The sequence below is a fragment of the Crinia signifera genome, chromosome 5 (assembly GCF_055691185.1).
Source record: "Crinia signifera chromosome 5, ASM5569118v1, whole genome shotgun sequence".
NCBI lineage: Eukaryota > Metazoa > Chordata > Amphibia > Anura > Myobatrachidae > Crinia > Crinia signifera.
In genome coordinates, this window is record NC_139221.1 from 296,217,373 (window position 1) to 296,238,635 (window position 21,263).

The window sequence follows — 21,263 nt, forward strand, 5'->3', positions numbered from 1 at the left end:
CCCCTGCGGTCTGCATGTATGTTTTGCACCATAATTGTGTGTTGATTTGGTCTTAGTAATGATTTTGAGCATGGGAGTGGGTTAGTGCTGCAGCTTCCCCTAACTGGCATTATGACAATGATTTCTGGAGCAGACCATCAGCAGGCAAGCCATGCTTGATTGCACAAATGTACTGAGCATTCCTGAGAGTTGTGTAACTCCCCTGCCAGGCTCCATCATATAACAGACACTGAACTTTGTTTGCAGAATTGGGATTGGTGCAGCGCGTGACATGCTTCTCAGAGCTTAGTCATGGGTGGGTTTGGATTCAGAAGGAGCAGTATGACTGTGAGGTGTTCTACAGAGTAAAGGGTAGAGGGCAAAAATCAGGCTTTCCATGTAGTATGTATGCATGTATGTATAGCTGTATGTGTCATATATATATAGTTATATATGTGTCTATATATATATATATATATATATATATATATATATATATATATATATTGTAAGAGAAAAAATAGATAGAGCGCACAGTCAAAAAACCATATGTAAATTTGTAATAGTTTTTACTGATATTTTTAGCAGGGATAAAAAATGACATACATGGGATATAAAAGATAAATTGCCACAATACGGCGTTTGTCACCAGCACAGCGGGGTTAACCAGATTTTCAGGAACACGCGGGGTGATCAGCCCAGCGGGGTTCGTCCACCCGCCGCAGTCAGGACAGAGCCGAGAAAGTCTTTTCACCGGACCAGAGGACGTCAGCCGTCAGCAAAGGAAGGTAGCCACGCCCAACGCATTTCGACAGAGGTCTTCGTCAGGATTACTGGATTACTCCAGTTAGAATGCCGCTGGATTTTCACCTTGGAAACCCTCAGCCCTAGAGGGCTAAATGAGCACCTCGGGCTGTCATGTTTTCTTTAGAAGTGGTACAGGTCCCTCACAGGGCATTAGTATGTATAAACTAAGCACTTTTGATTTCATTTGGCCATCTTGTTACAGCACTGTGATTAATAACCTTTTCAATATAACTGCATATTTTCTAAATGCCTGTCAGCCGCTAAATATTTTCCATGCAGGATATTTATAGTTAAAAAGGTTTTTTAAAACAAATCTTTTTTAAGAAATATTTATATTATTGTTGTCATTGCCCTCAATAAGGTTAGTAGGGCTATCCGGGACCTTAGGAACATAAATTCCCGTTTTTAGATGTATTAGGAATTGGTGCATAAACGGCGATAGGTGTTTGCAGCCCTTGTACAAGTGTTTAATTGTGTCACTGGTTTATTGTATATGTATGATTCTTTGTATTTATGTAATTTCATTTGTTTCCTTTTTGTTTAGATGGTTGCGCTGGTGCCGGCTCTTTTGTTGCCAGGTCACCTAGGTAACCTGACGCACATGCGGTCTCTCCGTGCGTCCCGACGCGGCACCCGGTGCGTGACGTCATCATCAGACGCCGTCTCGGGAGGACGCAGCGGGCGGCACGGACGGATCAGGTAAGGGTATTTAAATGTTTATTGTATGTATTGTCAGTTGTTCCTGCACCTTGATAAAAGTGTCAGACGGCACAGAAACGTCGGTTAATTCCCAGTGTGGTCTCCAGTTATTTTCGAGTGCCGCCACCCCCCCTCTATATATATATATATATATATATATATATAATCCCCCTGAAAACGTCTGTGTTTGCCCCTGTCACCCTTCTCACTCAATGTGAGCCATGTTCCCCTTTCCCTAGTGTAAGCCATGCCCCACTTCCCATGGTGTCAGCCATATTCCCCTACCCCCAATGTCATCCATGTCCCTCTACCACCCACTGTGAACAATTCCCCCTTTCCCCTAAGTGATATCACAGGTCCCACTCACCCCTTTGCTGGGTCATACCATTTATTCAGGACAGACTGTGTCTACTGCTGCTTGTGCTGCTCTCCCTCCTCCACAGGCTGTGACAGCACGGCACCCTTCTCACAGAAATCTGTCTCCCAACCGGCAGCTCCTCAGTCTACTCTGCAGCGCTCTGAGTCTTGGTCATAGAGGAGTGTCATGCGGCAGCTAATCAGTGCTCTACCTCTGCACTCACGTATAAAAGCAGGGTGCAGTAAAGCAGCCAAGGGTCCCCTTCAGGACTAAAGCCTGGTGGCAACAGACTCTGTTACCTCCAAGAGTTATATCCCTGGGTTCAGCTCTTTCCTGCAGTGGTGTATTCCGGCTAGGTCTAGACAGTTAGGCATTGATTACAGAGAATTAAAATTGTTGGGTTCTTGCACTTCAGGTGCAACTGAAAGCCTGTGATAATCACTCACATTCACAATAATAGAATACAGAATAAATGAACAGTGGTACCAGCGTGCCTATTTGGGAGTTGACCTGAAGGAAGTATTTATTGCGACTTTTATTGTGGTGTAAGAGTATTTCCAATTAGGCGTGTTGGTGCCACTGTTCATTTATTCATTGCTCACTATTTAGACAATTTCTTGCTGATAGGGCCCTCAGACAGCGCTTATTTCAATTATGTGGGTAAAGACCAAATGGCCTGTTATCTGACTGTCCTACTTGGGAACTTAGATTGATACCGAATTAGGGGGCCAATTCCAGTTCATTTGCAATGAACTGAATTTGGTCCCTGCCCTGATGGTCGGGGTTTGGGCATGCACGTGTGCATTTGTGCACAGGCGCAAACCCAACTGCGAATATCCGCAGCGATATGCAATATCAACGAGCCGTTCATGTGGTGCGGGTCAGGGGCGGCGGACCCAGATGTTGCCCATGGGAATATCCAGCATTTCATGGGTGCCCCCATGAAAATGCTGGACCTTTCCATAGGATTGCCGGCAAGACGAGATGTGCGGGTGGCTGACGTCATATGATGTCAGTCGCCTGCGCTGTCTTAGTCCTGCTGCTTGGCGACCATCGAATGATTTCTCCTGCTGCGGGCACATGCGAAGGGATGTGACTTCGTGACACATCCCCTTACATGGTTGCGAGGGGGTTCGGCGGGGTGGGCCCAGCCAAATCCAGAATGAGGGCCAAGGTCTCCGCAGATTACTCTGTGAAAATGTGCTTTGGGTAAGTGGATTGTTATGTTTTTTTTGTGTTTTTTAAAGAAAGTTTATGTGAAGAAAATGCAATCACTTTTAGGCTCGCTAAAACTTTACTGCTGTGTTACTCCAATGGATAATTATTTGTTGCAGGTTAGAAAGGACTACTACTGGAGTTAAAAAAGTTAATTACATGATTCTGTGGTTGATAAGTAATGCAGAAGATCCAGTCCACCTTTTGGAGCAAGAGCGGCAAGAGACACTGATGTGATGAAAAGTTTGGTTGATCAAGCAGCACCTGTGTCTTCCTAATAAAAGTGTTTCCATTGCAGAGGGTCATTGCTCTTGATGGTGGAAAAGCTGCCCAAGTGATAGGCCGTGGTGTGGGCTACGGTAGGGATCGCTGGCACATTTTGAAGTTAGTGTACTATGCTGTGACACCTGTATGCTGCAATGCTCTAACCTTTCTTGCTGTGCCGATTACTTGGTATGCTGTTCACCTGCTACAAAAAAATTAAAATACAATTTTTTATCCACTATATTTGCTTCCTTGTCACATTTAGTGCTCAACATGGATCATCCAGGAGCTGACGAGGTCCTGCCTCCTGTCAGGGTCTTGTGTTTTCAAGGCGATGTTGAGGAGTGCCCATGTGTATACTTACTCTGACCATTCAAGGCCAGGCAGTAATGGTGGTAGCTGCGGTGACCTCCAAACCTCCAAACACCTTATACTAGGCCATAACTTCCCATTGCTACATGAGGTGGTTACATGGCATGACATTAGCATGAAGTCAGGCACTGGGCTGTCTCAGGAGTCAGAGACAAGAGACTACCAAAGCTTGGCATCTGGACCTGGATGAGCTACTGCAGCTATGGAACCACCCCCAGGAGACCATGTCTGAGGCACCATGGAACCCTGTCGGTGAAAAGATATCATTACAAGACTTTGGCTGAGATCAACACGATGACCGGAATCTGCTACATGCCTTTGAGACTGTAAAAGTGGTTAATGGTAGATTGATTGCTTGCTTTACCATCAGCTGTAGTGCCATATTTTGTATTGAGAAATAATTTGCTGTTTCGTGTTACTACTTTACAGGGGAAAACATTAGTTGTTTCCCGAAAACTTGAGAGGTTGGTATTAGAAGCTGCACATACGCATTTTTGGGGTGGCCATTTAGGAGAGAAGAAAACACTCCAATGCATACAGTTAAGGTTATTTTGACCAGGCATCTATGCCTCAGTCAAGAGGTGCTGTACAATATTGTCTGTAATGCCCAGTGTGACAGAAGACGGCCCCTTGGACAGGGTTTAGGGCTGCGCTGCTTCCCGTCCCTATTATTTCCATGCCTTTTGGGTGAATTGGTATGGATTTGATAGTTAGTGGAAAAATATGCTCGAGGGCACCAATACATACTAGTGGTAGTGGATTATGCCACCAGATACCAGAAGCTATAACCCGGCATACAGTAATATGAAATCTGGCACTATTGCCAGAGAGTTACTTACCCTGTATACCTGCTTGGGAATACCAAAGGAGGTCCTAACGGACCAAGGTACTTTGTTTGTTTCCAAGCTTTTGAAGGATTTATGCCAGTTGTCAACAGTAGATAGGATTACCACCTCAATGTACCACCCACAAACCGATGGCCTGGTGGAAAGGTTAAATCAAACCCTTAAACAAATTATAAATAGAGCAGTGTCTCAAGAAAAAATGAGACTGGTATTTTCTCCTACCTTATTTGATGTTTTGTGGTTAGGGTTTAGACCCTTTTTAGCTCCTCTATGGGAGACAGGGGAGAGGGATTTATTAAAAGAAGGGTGGGAACAACAACATTGTCAGGATCCTAACATTGTTAAGTTTGTGTCCCAATTGTACGACCGTCTAAGGCAGATTGCGCCACTCCTGAAAGAACACATGGAAAGGGCTCAACAACATCAGAAACAAAGTTATGACTTTACCTTAGTCAACCAGTCCTTTAAACTGGGAGACAATGTGCTAGTGCTTGTGCCCACTACAGAAACTAAAATGTATGGTTGATGGTGGGACCCTTATGAGATCATAAAGATGGTGGGACTGGTCAGGTACAAATTTAACATATAAACCTGTTAAAACCTTGGAAGAAAAATGCCAGTCAGAATGCCAGGTGCCCATTGAAGTGACACTTAGTCCTGGACAGAAATAGGAAGTGGTGAATTTTGTGGCACAGTACCAAGATGTGTTTTCTGCCATTTCGGGAAAGACACAGATCATCCAGCATGATGTTGAGACTTCAGCTGGGGTGGTCATTAAACAAAGATCGTAGCCCATACCCGAGGCAAAGCGGGCAGCTGTAAAGCAAGAGGTAGAAGAGATGCTACACCAAGGGGTCACAGTGGAGTCAACCATTGTTTTAGTACCTTTTGTTTTTGGTTGCTTTAAGATTCTGCAATGACTTCCGTAAATTAAATCAAGTTTTTCGCTTGGATTTGTACCCTCTGCCCTGGGTTGATGAGTTGGTAGAAAATATAGCCAAGAGTCAGTATCTTACCACTTGATTTGACAAAAGGATATTAGCAAATTTCCTTGACATAAGCTGCTAAGGCAAAAACAACCTTCTCTACTCCAGAGGGCTTATTTCAGTATTAAGCGCTGCCATTTGGATTACATGTTACCCCCAGCAACCTTCAAGAGAGCTATGGATAAATTGCTGCGGCCCCTCAGGGAATATGCAGCTGCATATTTAGACAACATTGTTATTTTAAGCTCTATCTGGAATACCACCTACCAAAGGTAGAGGTCGGATTAAAGTCTCTATGGGCACAGGTTTAACGCCATCCCGGATGCCCTCAGATACATTGAGGCACGCCATACAATATACTGACTTGGTCACCTTTGAAAAAGCTAGGAGCTACCCAGCAAAATGCGTCAGGTTACAGCACCCCCATTCCCTCCCTCTATTGTGAACTGTGGATTACAACAACTGATTTAAGGACAGTACTTCAACTTCACGGGGACCAATTCAATTGCAGAGTGCAGCAGTGGCAGCCATCCTAGATACGTGAGTGACAATAACTGTCCCCCCAAAAAAATCAATCGGTGCTTAATTGCTTTATATTTGCCAGTAGAGCAATACGGCACACACTTGGTTAGGACAATGTTCTCAAGGGCACTTCCATAGACACAACAGTTTGTTAGGTGAGTCATCTGGTTATAAACCGTTACATACAGTATGTAGAATAAATTAAATGGTTCGTTGCGGGCCCTTAGCTACAATTGGAGCAAAGAAAAGGAAAATGGATGTGGGGTGCGCTATTATCAGCAGCTGGCAAAGGGGTTGTCAATCCCCTAAATTCGAAGAGGAAAAATATGTATAGTGAGCAAGCACTGGCTGAATAATTGTTTCAGACGGTAATAAATAATAAATATTTATTAACTCGGTACTTATGTATTATCTGGGCTCCCATGTTAAATGCACCCCGTTTTTTCATACCCCTACTATCCAACTGCGCATGGAGTTGATTTTATATAGTGTGGCGAGCGGTGCAAGCCACCGTGCCTGAAGCGTGGCGAGCGCAGCGAGCCCCGCGAGGGGACGCGATCTCATAAGAAAAACGGGAGCCCAGATATTACATAAGTACCATTAACTCTAATCATTGTAAAAATCAATATAAAAACTAGAGAAAATGAATAAATAAAAACATAAATAATGAAAATAAAGGATGGGGGACGCGTCACAAAAGTGACATTTAGTGGTATTTTCATAGGTTTTAAAAAGTCAATAGTCACAGAATAGCCCAAATAGATTTGTATTTCATATTACCAATTGGGAAATCCTTCCACTGATCTCTGCTGAATGAATGGGTTAGAAAACCACCTCCAGTATTAGATGGAAAGTGATGCTGGAGGTGCTGTGCTCAATGTTGGTGAGAGCAAACATGATCCTGATGGCGACCACTGGATCTCTGGTAGGTCTCTTTAGGGAACTGGCGTGGCATCCCAATAATTGTAGAAACTCGATCCAGGCTCAAGTGGTGCTATATGGTACTCAGGAGTAGGGGCGGACCATCAGTGGGTGTGGGGGTCTCAAATAGTATAACTCAGCGCGTTTCCCCGGATCAGTGACTTACGGCTTCCTCAGGAGTGAACGAGTGAGCTCCTGTTGGACCCACCATCAGACGGAAGGGGGCACGGGCACACGAGATGCTTGCACGCCCTGTTCCATCTGAGTCCATGGCCACCCTTCGCCTCCTCCCTGCCGCTCCTCCATCGCAGCCCCCCACACCCCCTAACCCTGCCCGTCTCCCTGAAGCGATTCCCAGGGACTTGCGGGCTTGTGAGATGCTTTTGCATCGATAATTTACACTGTGTTTACGAAATCTGCACAAATCTTCAAATAAATAAATAAAAATCAATACATATAAGGACCAACCACCAATTGAAATGGTTTACCAAAAAGGCAATTTTTTTAAATAAAGAATAACTAACATGCATGTTCCTGTCAGATAGAGCAGCTCTCGCCAGAGCAGGGAAACTGGTGGGAGCTGGCGCGAATGAGAGGCCCTCCATCTGTACACGCCATTAAAGGGGGTTGGAGTTCTTTTCATCTTTTTCCTCCGAAATAAATGAGGTTGGTGTTGTTCACCTCAATCTGGGTCACCCAAACTAAAGTTTCCCCTTTTTCTTTCTAATCGGTTATTCATTAAGTTAATAATGTTATTATATAAATATTTTCAGGCTTTGAGGGGAAATTTTATGGGATGTGTATTGTGGGTCATTGTTATGTTTACTGGACATGAAGACATTTTGTGGCTTGTTTGATTACACTTCATATTCATTGGATCGGTGTAAGATGGCTAAGATGGAAAAGTCTTTTGGATCTTTTGTAGAAATCAGAGATTAACCCTTTGAGTGCCAAGTGAATTTGTCAAATTTGGTGTGAAAAGTGCTAAGCAAACATTTCTATTCATCAGAACGACCTGTAATGTTTTCCATTTATGTAATAAAAAACACTCAAAGGGTTAATTGGGATTTTACGCACTGTTTGATAGTGCAATTAGGAGTCAAAGACCTCAGCAATTGAAAAGACGTGGAGTTGATTGCCACAGAGTGAGAGTTGCAAATAACTACAGAGTATTGGTTCGAGGTTAATTTGGTTTGGTTGGAGGTGAATCCGTCTAGGTTTGGGCAAGGCACACATGATGAGGCAGCTTTGGATAGGGTAAGGAGGAAGTGGAATGCTGCAATGTCCAGTTTGTTACTGGTCTAGACAGGCATGTCCTTAAACATCCTCAGATTCATTATGAGGTTGTTGAACGCTATAGCTCAGATGGAGTTCACCATACTGTGAAAGTTTAGAACCAGCCAACACCATTGGCATCCCATATGATAACTAGTACTATAGTTCCTACTGTACTTAAGGGTAAACAGCCTAAAATGAAACCACATTGAGGTTAGAGAGGAATCCTATCTCCTATAGGCCAACTCTGGGGGTTTCCAGTTGCCCAGGAACCACCTTTACCTACAGCCTTGCTAGCAGCCATTCCATGCAGTATAAAGTGCCCAGTGGCAGCATATTTGCTTGGTAAGTCTTGGTAAATGTGTGTTTTGTGGATCTGAGCCAGGGGCGGATTGGTGATTATAAGCGGCCTGTGAGAAATCCCACAACAGCAGCCCGGGAGAGGGTGTGCTGCCGGGTGGCCGGCCGGGGGGGGGGGGGGGGTGCTGCCGGATGTTTAAGGGGATGCTGTCGGGTTTGCCGGGGTATGTGTGTGTGCTGTCGTGGGTTGCAGCAGGGGGGAGGTTTAGGGATGGCGTTAACTCACTGGGCTAGGTTGCTTGATGATCCACTTGCAGCAGCTCTGGTCGGCGGTGGTAGGGAGGAGAGCACGGCTCCAGCTCCTTGGCCGCCATCTTTATGCCTGGCAGCCGTCCAGGGAAGAGACAGCGGCAGCTGGGGGGGGGGGGCTTTGCTATCGGAGGGAAGGGGATTGGGGGGGGGGGCGTTCGGGCTGTTCACACCGGGGTGCTAGTGGGTTGCAGGGGGGGGGGGGGGGGGGAGTCCAGCTCTGTGGCCGCCATCTTTATGCCTGGCAGCCGGCCATGGGAGAGACAGCAACGGTGGCCCGGTAAGGGGGGAAAGTGACCAAATCCAGGCTGGCCCACTGGGAAATGGCCCAGTTTCCCAGTGGCCCAATCCGCCCCTGATCTGAGCACTCAATCATCACACCAAAGTGAGAACCTGGATAATGGCTTACCGTGATCATTGGGCTTGCGTATGTCTGCATATATTTTCAATAGCATATTTGAAACTAAGAAATGGTAGGTATGATTGGCTGACTATTACATAGTGGTCTAGAAAGCTGGGGTGACTTAAGATCCTAATAGTTAGCAGCATGTGCTGTTTCCGAGGACCATGAAATGTAACATTGCACACTTGACTTGTCATACACTGTACAGCAAAACAGTTCAGGTTAACTCCCTTGCAAGTTGGAAACACTATTATAAATCTCTTTGTCAAGATATACAATATAAGTTTCCACTTCTCTTGTTTCAGCTCTCCACTGGCAGAATTCCAATTTAATTTAATAAATCTAGCTGTGATCTCCTTTTTCCAATGTATACAGTTTTCTGAGTCATTATATGTTAGACAAATTTAAGTAGTAGTAGAAATAATAAAACATATGGGTAACCTGCTACAAGAAGAATTCTGATTTTGACACTGGACACCTATCGGTCATAGTGTTGTGTAGACACTTTGTTTACAGTGACTAAGTAAGGTTAAAGAGCCACTGTTTGCCAATTTGTGATTCAGAATATAACCATGAAACAGACTATGGCATCTGCCGCAACATTATATGAAAAGGGCAATACGTTGTAAAACTAAGAACAATATTTATATCTCAATCACAGCATAAAAGGAATTACTTACAGGTGTACCATCTGACCATACAAAGCCTTCATCAGGATCACTTTTCACTAGGCCAATCCAGATTTTATCACTGTAAGCAGCGCTGCGCCTTAAAATAAAACAATTCTATAATATTTGTAACATGCACAATTGTAGACTGTTTCATTTTTTAATGCAAGACATAACATACCATGTATTATTAATTAATTATTTATTATTTATTTATTAACAGTTTCCTATATAGCGCAGCATATTTCGTTGCCCTTTACAAAGGAAACAGTGATACAACAGACAGGGTATTTTCAGACAGTCAAAAGGTAGGAGGGCCCTTCTCACAAGTTTACAATCTATAGGGAAATAGGCATTGAGACATAAGGATAGATACTGTATTCTTTATTGCATCGATTCCACCAAAATGCATGGTTCCGTGACTGGTTCTGGAATCTGATAAGCTTGCCTGAGGAGACGAGTTTTCAGGGAACGTTTATAGGTTTGGAGACTGGGGGAGAGTCTTATTGTGCTTGGGAGGCCATTCCACAGAGTGGTTGCAGCCCGAAAAAAGTCTTGCAATAGGGAATGGGAGCGAGTAATGAGTGTGGGTGAGAGACGCAAATCTTGGGAGGAGCGTAGAAGTCGGGTTGGAAGATAAGACACATTTGAGATAAGAGAAGATATGTATGTTGGTGTAGTTTGGTTTAGGGCTTTGTGTGTAAGTAAAAGGATTTTGTATTGAATTCGGTAGAATTCAGGTAACCAATGAAGTGACTGACGGAGTAGCTTTGCAGACGATGAACGTCTTGCTAAGAAGATTAGCCTCACAGCTGCATTCATGATGGACTGTAGTGGTTAGAGTCTGTATTGTGGAATAAGTCAATAAGGAGACTATTGCAATAATCAATGCATGAGATGACAAGAGCGTGGATTAGAGATTTTGCAGTGTCTTGTGTAAGGCAAGGGCGAATTTTGAATATGTTTTTTAGGTGCATGTGGCATGATTTTGAGACAGATTGAATGTGGGGTACAAAGGAAAGTTCAGAGTCAAGGATAACACCTAGGCAGCGAGCTTTAGAGGTAGGAGTGATTGTCATATTCTCAATAGCAATAGAGATATCAGGTTGGTAACTACTATTTAATGGCAGAAATATAATTAATTCTGTTTTTGAAATATTAAGTTTGAGGTGGCGAGATGACATCCAGGATGAAATAGCAGAAAGGCATTCAGAGACACGGCTCAATATAGATGGGGACAGGTCAGGGGAGGATAGGTAGAGTTGAGTATCATACGCATACAGATGATACTGAAATCCAAAAGAGCTCATTAGTTTGCCAAGAGATGAGGTATAGATTGAGAAAAGCAGAGGACATAAAACTGAACCCTGAGGTAATCCAACTGAAAGAGGTAGCGAAGAGGAGGTAGAATCAGAGAAACGAGCACTAAAAGAGTGGTTAGCTAGGTAGGATGAGAACCAAGAGAGGGCTGTGTCTTTAAGACCTAGGAATTGTAGTGTTTGTATGAGAAGTGTGTGGTCAACAGTGTCAAAAGCAGCAGAGAGATCTAGAAGAATTAGTATTGAATAGTGGCCTTTAGACTTACAGTAGCAGTGACCAGATCATTCACAACTTTAGTCAGTGCTGTATCTGTGGAGTTTTGGGCACGACAGCCTGACTGAAGCAGGTCCAGTAAGTTGTGCGAGTTAAGAAAGTGTGTGAGGCGAGTGTAGGCAAGTCGTTCAAGTAAATGTATGTATTAAACATTGTTTTATTTCTTTTAACTTAACCTAAATTACTTTGCCAACATGAGTCTATTTTTGTAGCAATATTTTCATGGACTGAATAAAAGTTAAGTTTAGTAATAAGAATACATCACACGTACAGTCCATATCCTAAATATTTCACCAGTTACTATTTTAGGAATAATGACACATGGTACAAGACCAGATGGCTGTCAAAATTAGAAAACCTAAAAATTACACCAATATCCTCAACTCTGTTAGTTCTTGATCAAATAATATTACTATACTAAGGTGCCCTGATTGCTACTGTATGTGTTACTAACTCCACCTCAACACATTTACTAATATTCATCTGGCTAATTTACTCTCAGGGTTCGCTATGGTAATTTCACCAAACCATGGAGGAGATATATGAAACCGTGTAATGAGTGGACAAGGTTTAGAAGGTGTCCATAGCAACTATCAGCTTCTGGAATGTACTTGATAAAATCTAGCTCCTGTAGGCGCTGATTGCTACTATGAGTAGCTGTTCTCATTTGTCCACTTCTCTATGAGAGGAAGGGAGTTTTATGGAGATAATATCTTCCCGCTTATATCCAGAGCCGACACTAACCAATTTGATGCCGTTTGCAATTTTTGGCTGATTCCCTCTAGCATATAATCCTACCACCAACCTTATTGTTTGTACACAGCCTGTGGGGGACATGGTGACATACACCCTGCAGGAATGGGGGGATCGGGGCATGGTGACATACACCCTGCAGCAATGGGGGGATTGGGGCATTGCGACATACACCCTGCAGCAATGGGGGGAGGGGGGCATGGTGACATACACCCTGCAGCAATGGGTGGAGGGGAACATGATGACATACACCTTGCAGCAATGACATACACAATGCAGTAATGGGGGGGGGGGGGGCATGGTGACATACACCCTGTGATCATGGGGAGGGAGCATGGTGATATACCCACAGGAGCCTGATAGGGAAATGGTGACTTACCAGAGGCCGATTCACACTTTATTGGACCCTAGACAAGATACCAATTTTGGGCACTCCTCCCTTCAACAATTCATAGCACAATATATTTGGTGCTGATTGCAGGTGGCATCGATAGAGTGTCTTGGTGTGTGCACAGTCTACCGATAAATGGTCAGCAGTGTGAACATCAACATTACATACAAATCTGAATCAGGCTAGGTCTTTTCAAAGTAGACTTACTACTTGTATCAGATTGAAGTAAACTGCCTGTTTTACAAACTTTTTTTATCATATCAAAGAACATCAAAGGGACTTTTAGAGAATGGTAAGGTCCATGTGATGTCATATTGTCACATGGTAGTCGCGCAATGCTCCTCTTGGAACATTTTGGATGGCCAGGATATCAATATGGGGCCCCTTGGGACCTGCTGGTGCCTAGGTTGTCTTGTGTAAATCTGCCTCTGTGACATACTAAAGCCTGGGGTAGAGGGGGTATGATACATTGGACCTGCAAAGGACATGGGGTCATTAGGGGCATGGTGACACATATACAGTTGCATGGGGGATATAATGACATATGCCATAGTGACACATACTGGGACCTGGGGAGGGATATGATGACACACAACTGGGGGCTGGTTACATGGTGAAACATTAGAGCCAGGGCATAGTTACATATACACTGTGGCTTGGGACAGAACAAGATCGCACACACACACACACACACAAACAAACACAGTAGTTTCAGGGGTGGCATGATTACATACAGATGTAGCCCCTCTCATCCAGCCTGCCAGCTCGCCATTTCTGGGTGAGTGCGGGGACATGCGAGCATCTCACTCGCTCGCATGCCCCACTCAGCTGGGCGGCAGGGAGTGGGGATAGGGTGCTTCCCTGACCCTCTCTGCTTCAGGGAGATGGGAAGAGAGGGGGCAGTGAGCAGGGGAGACTAGGCAGGGAGTGGGTACAGGGCTGAAGGGCTTTCGAGAGAATGGAGCGCACGCACCTCTTTCCTGGTGGTCCATCTGTACACACTATGGCCTGGGACAGGACAACATGACACTTTGGGGGAAATTTACTAAGATGTGCATTCTACTTCACATGTGATGTTGCTATGGGTAACCAATCAGAATATACTTATTTATTTACCACCCTCTAGAAGATAGTAGACAGGATCTGATTGGTTGCCAAATAGCAAGATCACATGTGAAATAGAATACACATCTTAGTAAATTTCCCCCTTTATAACCTGACACATACAGTTGAGGTAGATTTACTAAAGCATCTAATAATGAGAACGGGAGGTGTCGCCCATCGCTATAATTTCTCTATTGCATCCTATAAAATGATGGAATCATTGGTTGCTATGGACTTCATTCTAATTTAGAAGTTTTACTAAATATTTATCTTCATAAAGCTTTAATAATTCTATACATTAACCCAGAGGTTCCCAAACGCGGTCCTCAAGGCACCCCCAACTGTCCAGGTATTAATTAAATCCATGCTTGGCCACAGGTGACTTAATTAGTAACTCTGTCAGTCTGATTTAACCATCTGTGCTGAGCCATGGATATACCTAAAACCTGGACCGGTGGGGTGCCTTGAGGACCGCGTTCGGGAACCTCTGCATTAACCTCATTTATGGAACTCCTCTATGTGCCAGTAGATTGTAAGCTGGTGTGCAAGTATCTTATATGTCCAATCTTGTTTTATTGCTATGCAAGTCTCCAGCTGTAATGAGTATGCTGGCTCAGTATAAATACACTCTATTACAATGTACTGTAATGATACTTACTTCAGCATTGATTTTACTGTATCATGTTCCTCCAGACTGTTGATACTGAGTAAGTCGCCTCCTATTGCTCGGCAGAAATCCCTGGCTTCATACCATGACTTTCTCACTTCTGGTTTTTCTTTATAGTAATCCTGGAGAGATATACAAATAACATGTAATATGTGCAGCAGGTGGAAGTGCTGTTATATAATGACATGCATTACTGCTATTTCTCCCATTCAGAACTTAAACATTCTATTCACTTACATTTACCATATCGCCACTTCCAAATTTCCACATAAATCTTTGAATATGTACAGTGGTGCTGAGAGCTGGTAGGGAGCTGGTACTTGTTGCTGCAGCCTCTCTTCCCAGGTACAGATGCAGAGCAGTGCCCTGTCTATCTCTCTCTGTGTGTGATGTGTGGAGGTTGAGCAATTGCACCTGTCCCTCCCGGCAGCCACCCCCACCACCCCCTGATCAGTACTCGGGGCCCCCATGATGCACACAAACTCAAAAAAGATTTACTAAGGAGGGGGGCTGCCTACAACTGGCCACACCCCTGAATATGCAAATGCAGTTCTCATTTATGTATAATAATGGTTATACACAGCTACAGAGCTTTTATGTCTTCTTGCACCCATGGGGTAATGTTATGGGTAAAAAGGTCTTAACAATTGTATTGAGTGAACACAGAGATGGCCCCCTGTCTATAGTTATGACAGCCTTATTGCTCAATGCAAATCAGGGCTGCGCTACCACTGACAACTAATATATAGGGCAGGGGTTCCCAATCTTTTTTGAATCACGGCACCCTAGAGTATCGGAATTTTTTCACGGCGCCCCTAGGCCCCCCAAAAAATGGGTTTATATGCGATTCTTAGGGTCAGTTATATGGTAAAGGGCAGGATTTGCATCTGTTTGTACACATATTTCATGATTGGCAGCCACCAGCACTGGGTTTGCCCATAAAATATTAACTATAAATAATTTGAATTGGTCCTGGACCACCAACCTGGGGCACCCCTGCAAGTGTCCTGAGGCACCCCAGGGAGCCACGGCACACAGTTTGGGAACCACTGATATAGGGGGTTATTCTGTTTGGTACGGTGGAACCATATACGGTCGGATCTGGCTTTTTTTCATCTGCGCATGCGTATCTTTCGCAATGCGCATGTGCGGCAACCTCTCACACCGCTCACGGATGGGTCTTTCCGTGCGAAAAAACCTGTCTGCAAGAGCACGGTCATTGTGGGCGGCATGTGGGCGTTTTTAGGGGAGCGGCCGGAATAATGAGGAAAACTGGGCGTAAACATGGGCGTACACAGGGGTGTGCACACTAAATGCACAGTGCCACAACCGCCTCGATCGGCGAACGCACCGTTGATTTTGGCCCAAAAACAGGTGGACGCCAAAGAGTGCTCCTGACCACCCCTAGAGATACCTCATGAGAGCAGAAGCCTGGGTCTGCTAATTAACGCTGATTACTACACCTGAATGTAATAAGCAATGCTGCAGGCTATTAAGTGAAAACCATTATTTCACTACCTGCAAGCCACACACAGCACTCAAACACATTGGAAGCTTATCTTTCTACACTTCTCTACATGTAAAGGTTGGTTTAATTTTAGGTAATATTCATTCTAAGACCTGCTTATATATGTCAAGGTAGTTATTTTATAACCATCTGCACCCATTCAGAAAGTGTTTTTTTCTACTTTAAAAAGCAGGACACTCAATTCACAGGAGTCGACATCTGTCAACTTTTTCACTGTAACACAAACATACCAGTTTTTTTATTATGAAAAAGACACATAAACCACATCTAACAGCAACAATGATGTTTTTGGACTCAATTTCTACTTGCAATGGTGGAGCAATGTCCTAAGGCCATGGCCACTATTTTGCACACAATCTGTTTTTTTTTTCCCCAAGAACATACATTATGCACTTTCATATCTCCTATGAACTTTATGTAGCACACTCTATATGTAAGATGCCACCAAGCACAGTATTGCAATCACATATCTCTAACAAAGGATCCCAACATCTGCCTATCACACTCTAAAGTCTTATTTTGAACAATATTAGAACATGTTTGCATGTGGCGTACGCTCAGATATACGGAAGGTGTCAGTGGGAAAATGGACGAGATCCGTCCGTGCACTGTGGGGTACACTCTGATGTACGCCAGGTATCGGTGGCTAAGAGGGAGATCTGTCCGTGCACGGTGGCGTAGGCTCAAGTGAACGCCACTCCCCATTGTCGTGTCTGTGATCGGCCGTGTGCGGCTGTTCTGTGGGCGGACTTACGCTCACCGTGAGCATACGGAAAACGCACGGTGTGACGGACCGTACGCACATTTCACCGTACCAAACAAAATAACTCCCATAGTAACAAAAGGAAGAAAGAGAAAGATTTGTCTTGGCGTGGTGCACCAATAGAAGAAAATGAGTCCTAAAATCTAACTTTTATTAGTTTAATTGTAAAACAAGCTAAATATAAAAGAACACATATAAACATACAGATGGGGGGAGGTACATATTAAAAATGCGCGTGTGCTGAAATTAATTTTAATTAGTATTGGACAATTATAGATCCGGCCTCCTATATCTGAAAATTATCACTCATTGGCCCTTATTCTGATCTGTGCGGCCGGAGCCGCATACGTTGCTCCGGCCGCACAAACCAATCCCCGCCTACAATACGGATCGCCACGGCCGTCCGTACGCGGACGGCTGGCGATCCGCATGAAAATGGTGGGGCGTACGCCTCCACCATGGTGGGAGCTGCCCCCTGCATTCGATGGTCGGCGACCATCGAAGGCAGGGCCGCACGCTCCACCAGCTCCCGCAAGCTTAGACCACATGGACAATCGTCCGTGTGAAAGCTTGTATGGGGGCGGCGAGCTGACATCCGGCGATGTCAGCTTTCCGCCCCCATCACTGGCGTCATAGCCTCATTACCATGCATACGCCCCGCGTTTGCATGGGAACGCCCATGAAACGCTGGGCGTATGCATAGGGTAATGAGGCTATTAAGCCCCTCACGCCCCTATACGCCCCCTTTGCGGCGTATACATTTTTTGTGCGGCGATTTCCCCTGCACATGCGCAGAGTGACCTCTGCGCATGTGCAGAGTGAAAACATCGGCGGTACGGCCGCACGCGGGCCGTACCGCCGAGATCAGAATAAGGGCCAATGTGTAGCTTTGTTCCTGCAATTGACTACTTTGTGGTATTGTGTTAATTTGTATCAAAAATGGAAATATACTATTAGTACAAGATGTCACTTTTGTATCTTTTATCAAAAGAATATGAAAGTGCACATTTTACGGGCAGTATAAATACTGGCTGAAATTACACAAGAAGGCACTGAGATTTCATTGTGTATTTAATCTCTCACAGTGTAGCTCGTAATCGGTACACTGGTTCACTTTATCTCGGCAGTAAACCTTTTTATATATAAAGGTCACAGTTCCTATGGATAGCACTAGAAATAGAGTGTTATTCAACAATCGTGCCCCTAATGCAGGGGTCCTCAAACTCTTTTGCTCTGGGACCCCATTAGACAACAAAAAGAACAGCAAACTGACATACTTTTCTGTAATGTGCGGTACAAATAGTAAGCCATGAAAAGAGCTGAGTATGGCCGGGTTGTCACTGATACCACTTTCACACTGCCTAAACGTTTAAAAAAACTGTATTTTAAAACAGTATTTAAAACGGGTCTGATCCTTGACATTGCAGTAGATTACCGTTTTAAATACCATTCACATCAGTCAACCCGTTTAATCCCCTGAATTCATTTCAAGGCAGAATGCAGGGGACAGCCTATCACAGGTCTGGAATCTGTTGTTTTTTGCTAAATACCATTTCAGAGCCATTCTCACTGCATAAAAAACGGCTCTGAAACGTGTAGGACTCTGCTTTTTAAAAGTTTTGAAATACCGGTTATCTTTAACCGGTAAATCAACTCTGGCGCTTTCACACTGCAGCCTTAAACGTGTTGAAATGTGAAGAAAACAGCAATATACTGTTTTACAAGTGCAGTGGGAAAGGGGTATAATAGTATATTATCACATAGATTAAATAGCAGCACATGGTAAGCAAGCGCTCACACGGCTAGGGTGCCGATTGCGCGTTTTCGCTTATCCGCTTCTTCAGGGCAAGCCGCCCTGCAGTTACCGGAAGGTTTATGAAGGTACTCATGTTGCGGGCATCAGCCAATCTGATTCAGTAGGCTGAGAGTACCGCCCTACTGCTGCCCCATAATTGGTCTTTTCTCCTATCATTCTCTTATGGGAATTCAGTATAGGTGATCACATATTGTCTGTGTTTTACTGTGGTTTAGGTATTACTTATTGTCTAAATTATGTCTATAATTCCAATTAATGGAATATTGATATGCTTTATTGGCTAATTTCCACTGTTCTTTTTTAATACCGGCTTTTGGTATGGTATAGGGAAACTAATGTAACACTGAGGTATTCGCTTTATGAGATGTGCATTTCTTATATATTATATTGTTTCTGTTTTTTTTTTTTTATTTCAACTGTGTAACTTTACTTGTATATTATCTTATTGGGATTCTCTTGCTGAACGAATAGATCAGATGAGAATTCCTGATAAATATTGCTGGTGTGTGGCAGTTATTGCCTAGACTAAAAGGATAGGTGATATAGTAGACATAAAAATCTTTATTTACATTGGATAATGAGGGAATTGTACCCGTATTAATATTGGAGTATTATACCGTTAAATAAAGACATTGAGATGTGAATCTCAATATATACATAGAAAAATATTTTTATTCTATATGTTTCAGGTATCTGAATAAAATATAAGATACTTGTTACCTAGAACGGCGCCCATCGCGGGCATCGCATGTATATCGCATGCCATTATAATGGCATGCGATGCGACCGATGCGATGCACACGATTTCACATAGAAATGAATAGTAAAAGGTAAATCGCGTCGGTCGCATCGCATGCGGCCAAAAAACGCATGCGATGTGTCCGACGCGATTACCGCGATTTACATAGGGAACAATGTTAAATGGCCCAATTGACCCTATTTTACATAGGGAACAATGTTAAATGGCCCACAGACCCCAAATAGCCACCATGAAGTGTGAAATGGCCCCCCAATTGTTAACGCCACCCCACGATCAACGTCAACCCGAAGCGTGGCGAGCGCAGCAAGCCCATGAGGGGCGGCGGTACGTGTCCTCCGACCTTTTCATACCCCCACTATCCACGTCGGCGTGGAGTTGAGAATAGAAAGTGTGGTGAGCGCAGCGTGCCACCGAGCCCAAAGCGTGGCGAGCGGACGCGGATACCTGTGAAGCCCACGAGGGGACGCGGATACCTGTGAAGGTATCCACTGCACTCGCCACGCTTCGGGCTCAGGGGCTCGCTGTGCTCGCCACACTTTCTATTCTCAACTCCACGCCGACGTGGATAGTGGGGGTATGAAAAGGTCGGAGGACGCGTACCGCCGCCCCTCGCGGGCTCGCTGCGCTCGCCACGCTTCGGGTTGACGTTGATCGTGGGGTGGCGTTAACAATTGGGGGGGCCATTTCACACTTCAGGGTGGGTATTTGGGGTCTGTGGACCATTTAACATTGTTCCCTATGTGAAATCGGGTCAATTCGGCCATTTAACATTGTTTCCTATGTAAAATCGCGGTAATCGCGTCGGTCGCATCGCATGCGATTTTTTGGCCGCATGCGATGCGACCGACGCGATTTTTTTCCTTGCGATGCCTAAGATCAATATCGTGGGCGCCGTTCTAGGTAACAAGTACCAAATATAATTATCTATACGATTGAAGTTATGTTATGGAATATTATACAATGGTTGTTGGGAATCCTCAGATTAAGTGACATTGGTGAAGAAGAATACAATTATTTATGAAGTGAGATGAGTGTGATATATTATTGTACAGTAATTAAAAAATATAAAATGTGATAAAAAATGGAAATGCATTTAATGCACCTATGGTGAATTAGTTGTGTAATATCTGGGCGCCCGATTTTTCATCGCATCGCATCACATCGCATGCAATATAGTGGCATACAATTCATGTGATGCAATTTTCATTGTAAAGACCCGATTTTTAATTGTATAGTCAACCATGGGTGATTTCATACCCCCACAATCCAACTACGCATGGAGTTGTTTTTATATAGTGTGACGAGCGCAGCGAGCCACCGAGCCCGAAGCGTGGCGAGCGAACGCAGAATACATGTAAAGAAATCCGCGTCCGCTTGCCACGCTTCGGGTTTGGTGGCTCACTGCGCTCGCCACACTATATAAAATCAACTCCATGCGTAGTTGGATAGTGGGGGTATGAAATCACCCATGGTTGACTATACAAATAAAAATCGGGTCTTTACAATTAAAAATCGCATCTCATCGCATTGCATGCCTTAAGTAGTGGCATGCAATGAAAAAATCGGGGGCCCAGATAATACATAAGTACCATTAGTTGATAAGGTAAACCCTTTGCAATCATTCACCATTGAATGGATTTCACCCTGTTTGCAACCGCCAAGTTCATCTAGACTTACACAGTGATGTAATGGCCCTGATGTCAACGGTACTCCCTCCCAACGGCTGTGCAATGCCTGCATATTCTGGGGCAATCCAAGCAAACACAGGGCAGCCACCCACAAACCGCCGCCAGCTGTCAGTCATCTTGCAAACAAAGCAGGCAATGACTAGCCATCTCTGGCTTTGTGCACATGGACGGTTAACGCAGCGTACTGTAAGCATGTACAGTATGGGACTGAATGGGTCAGAATCCACCCCATAGGTAGGATAGCTACTAGCCTGAAATAGCAATAGTTAGGCCAGCC

General features: G+C 44.2%; 1 protein-coding gene across 1 annotated transcript in view; it reads right to left on the reverse strand.

Moving 5' to 3' along the window:
- Positions 1-21,263, reverse strand: part of LOC146081224 (macrophage mannose receptor 1-like) — a 351,156-nt gene that overhangs the window by 198,208 nt on the left and 131,685 nt on the right. The window contains exons 13-14 of the mRNA XM_083189329.1: positions 14,423-14,553; positions 9,936-10,023 (exon numbers count right to left, since the gene is read on the reverse strand). Of these exons, the coding sequence (XP_083045455.1) occupies positions 9,936-10,023; positions 14,423-14,553 (219 nt within the window). The remainder of the gene's footprint in view (positions 1-9,935; positions 10,024-14,422; positions 14,554-21,263) is intronic.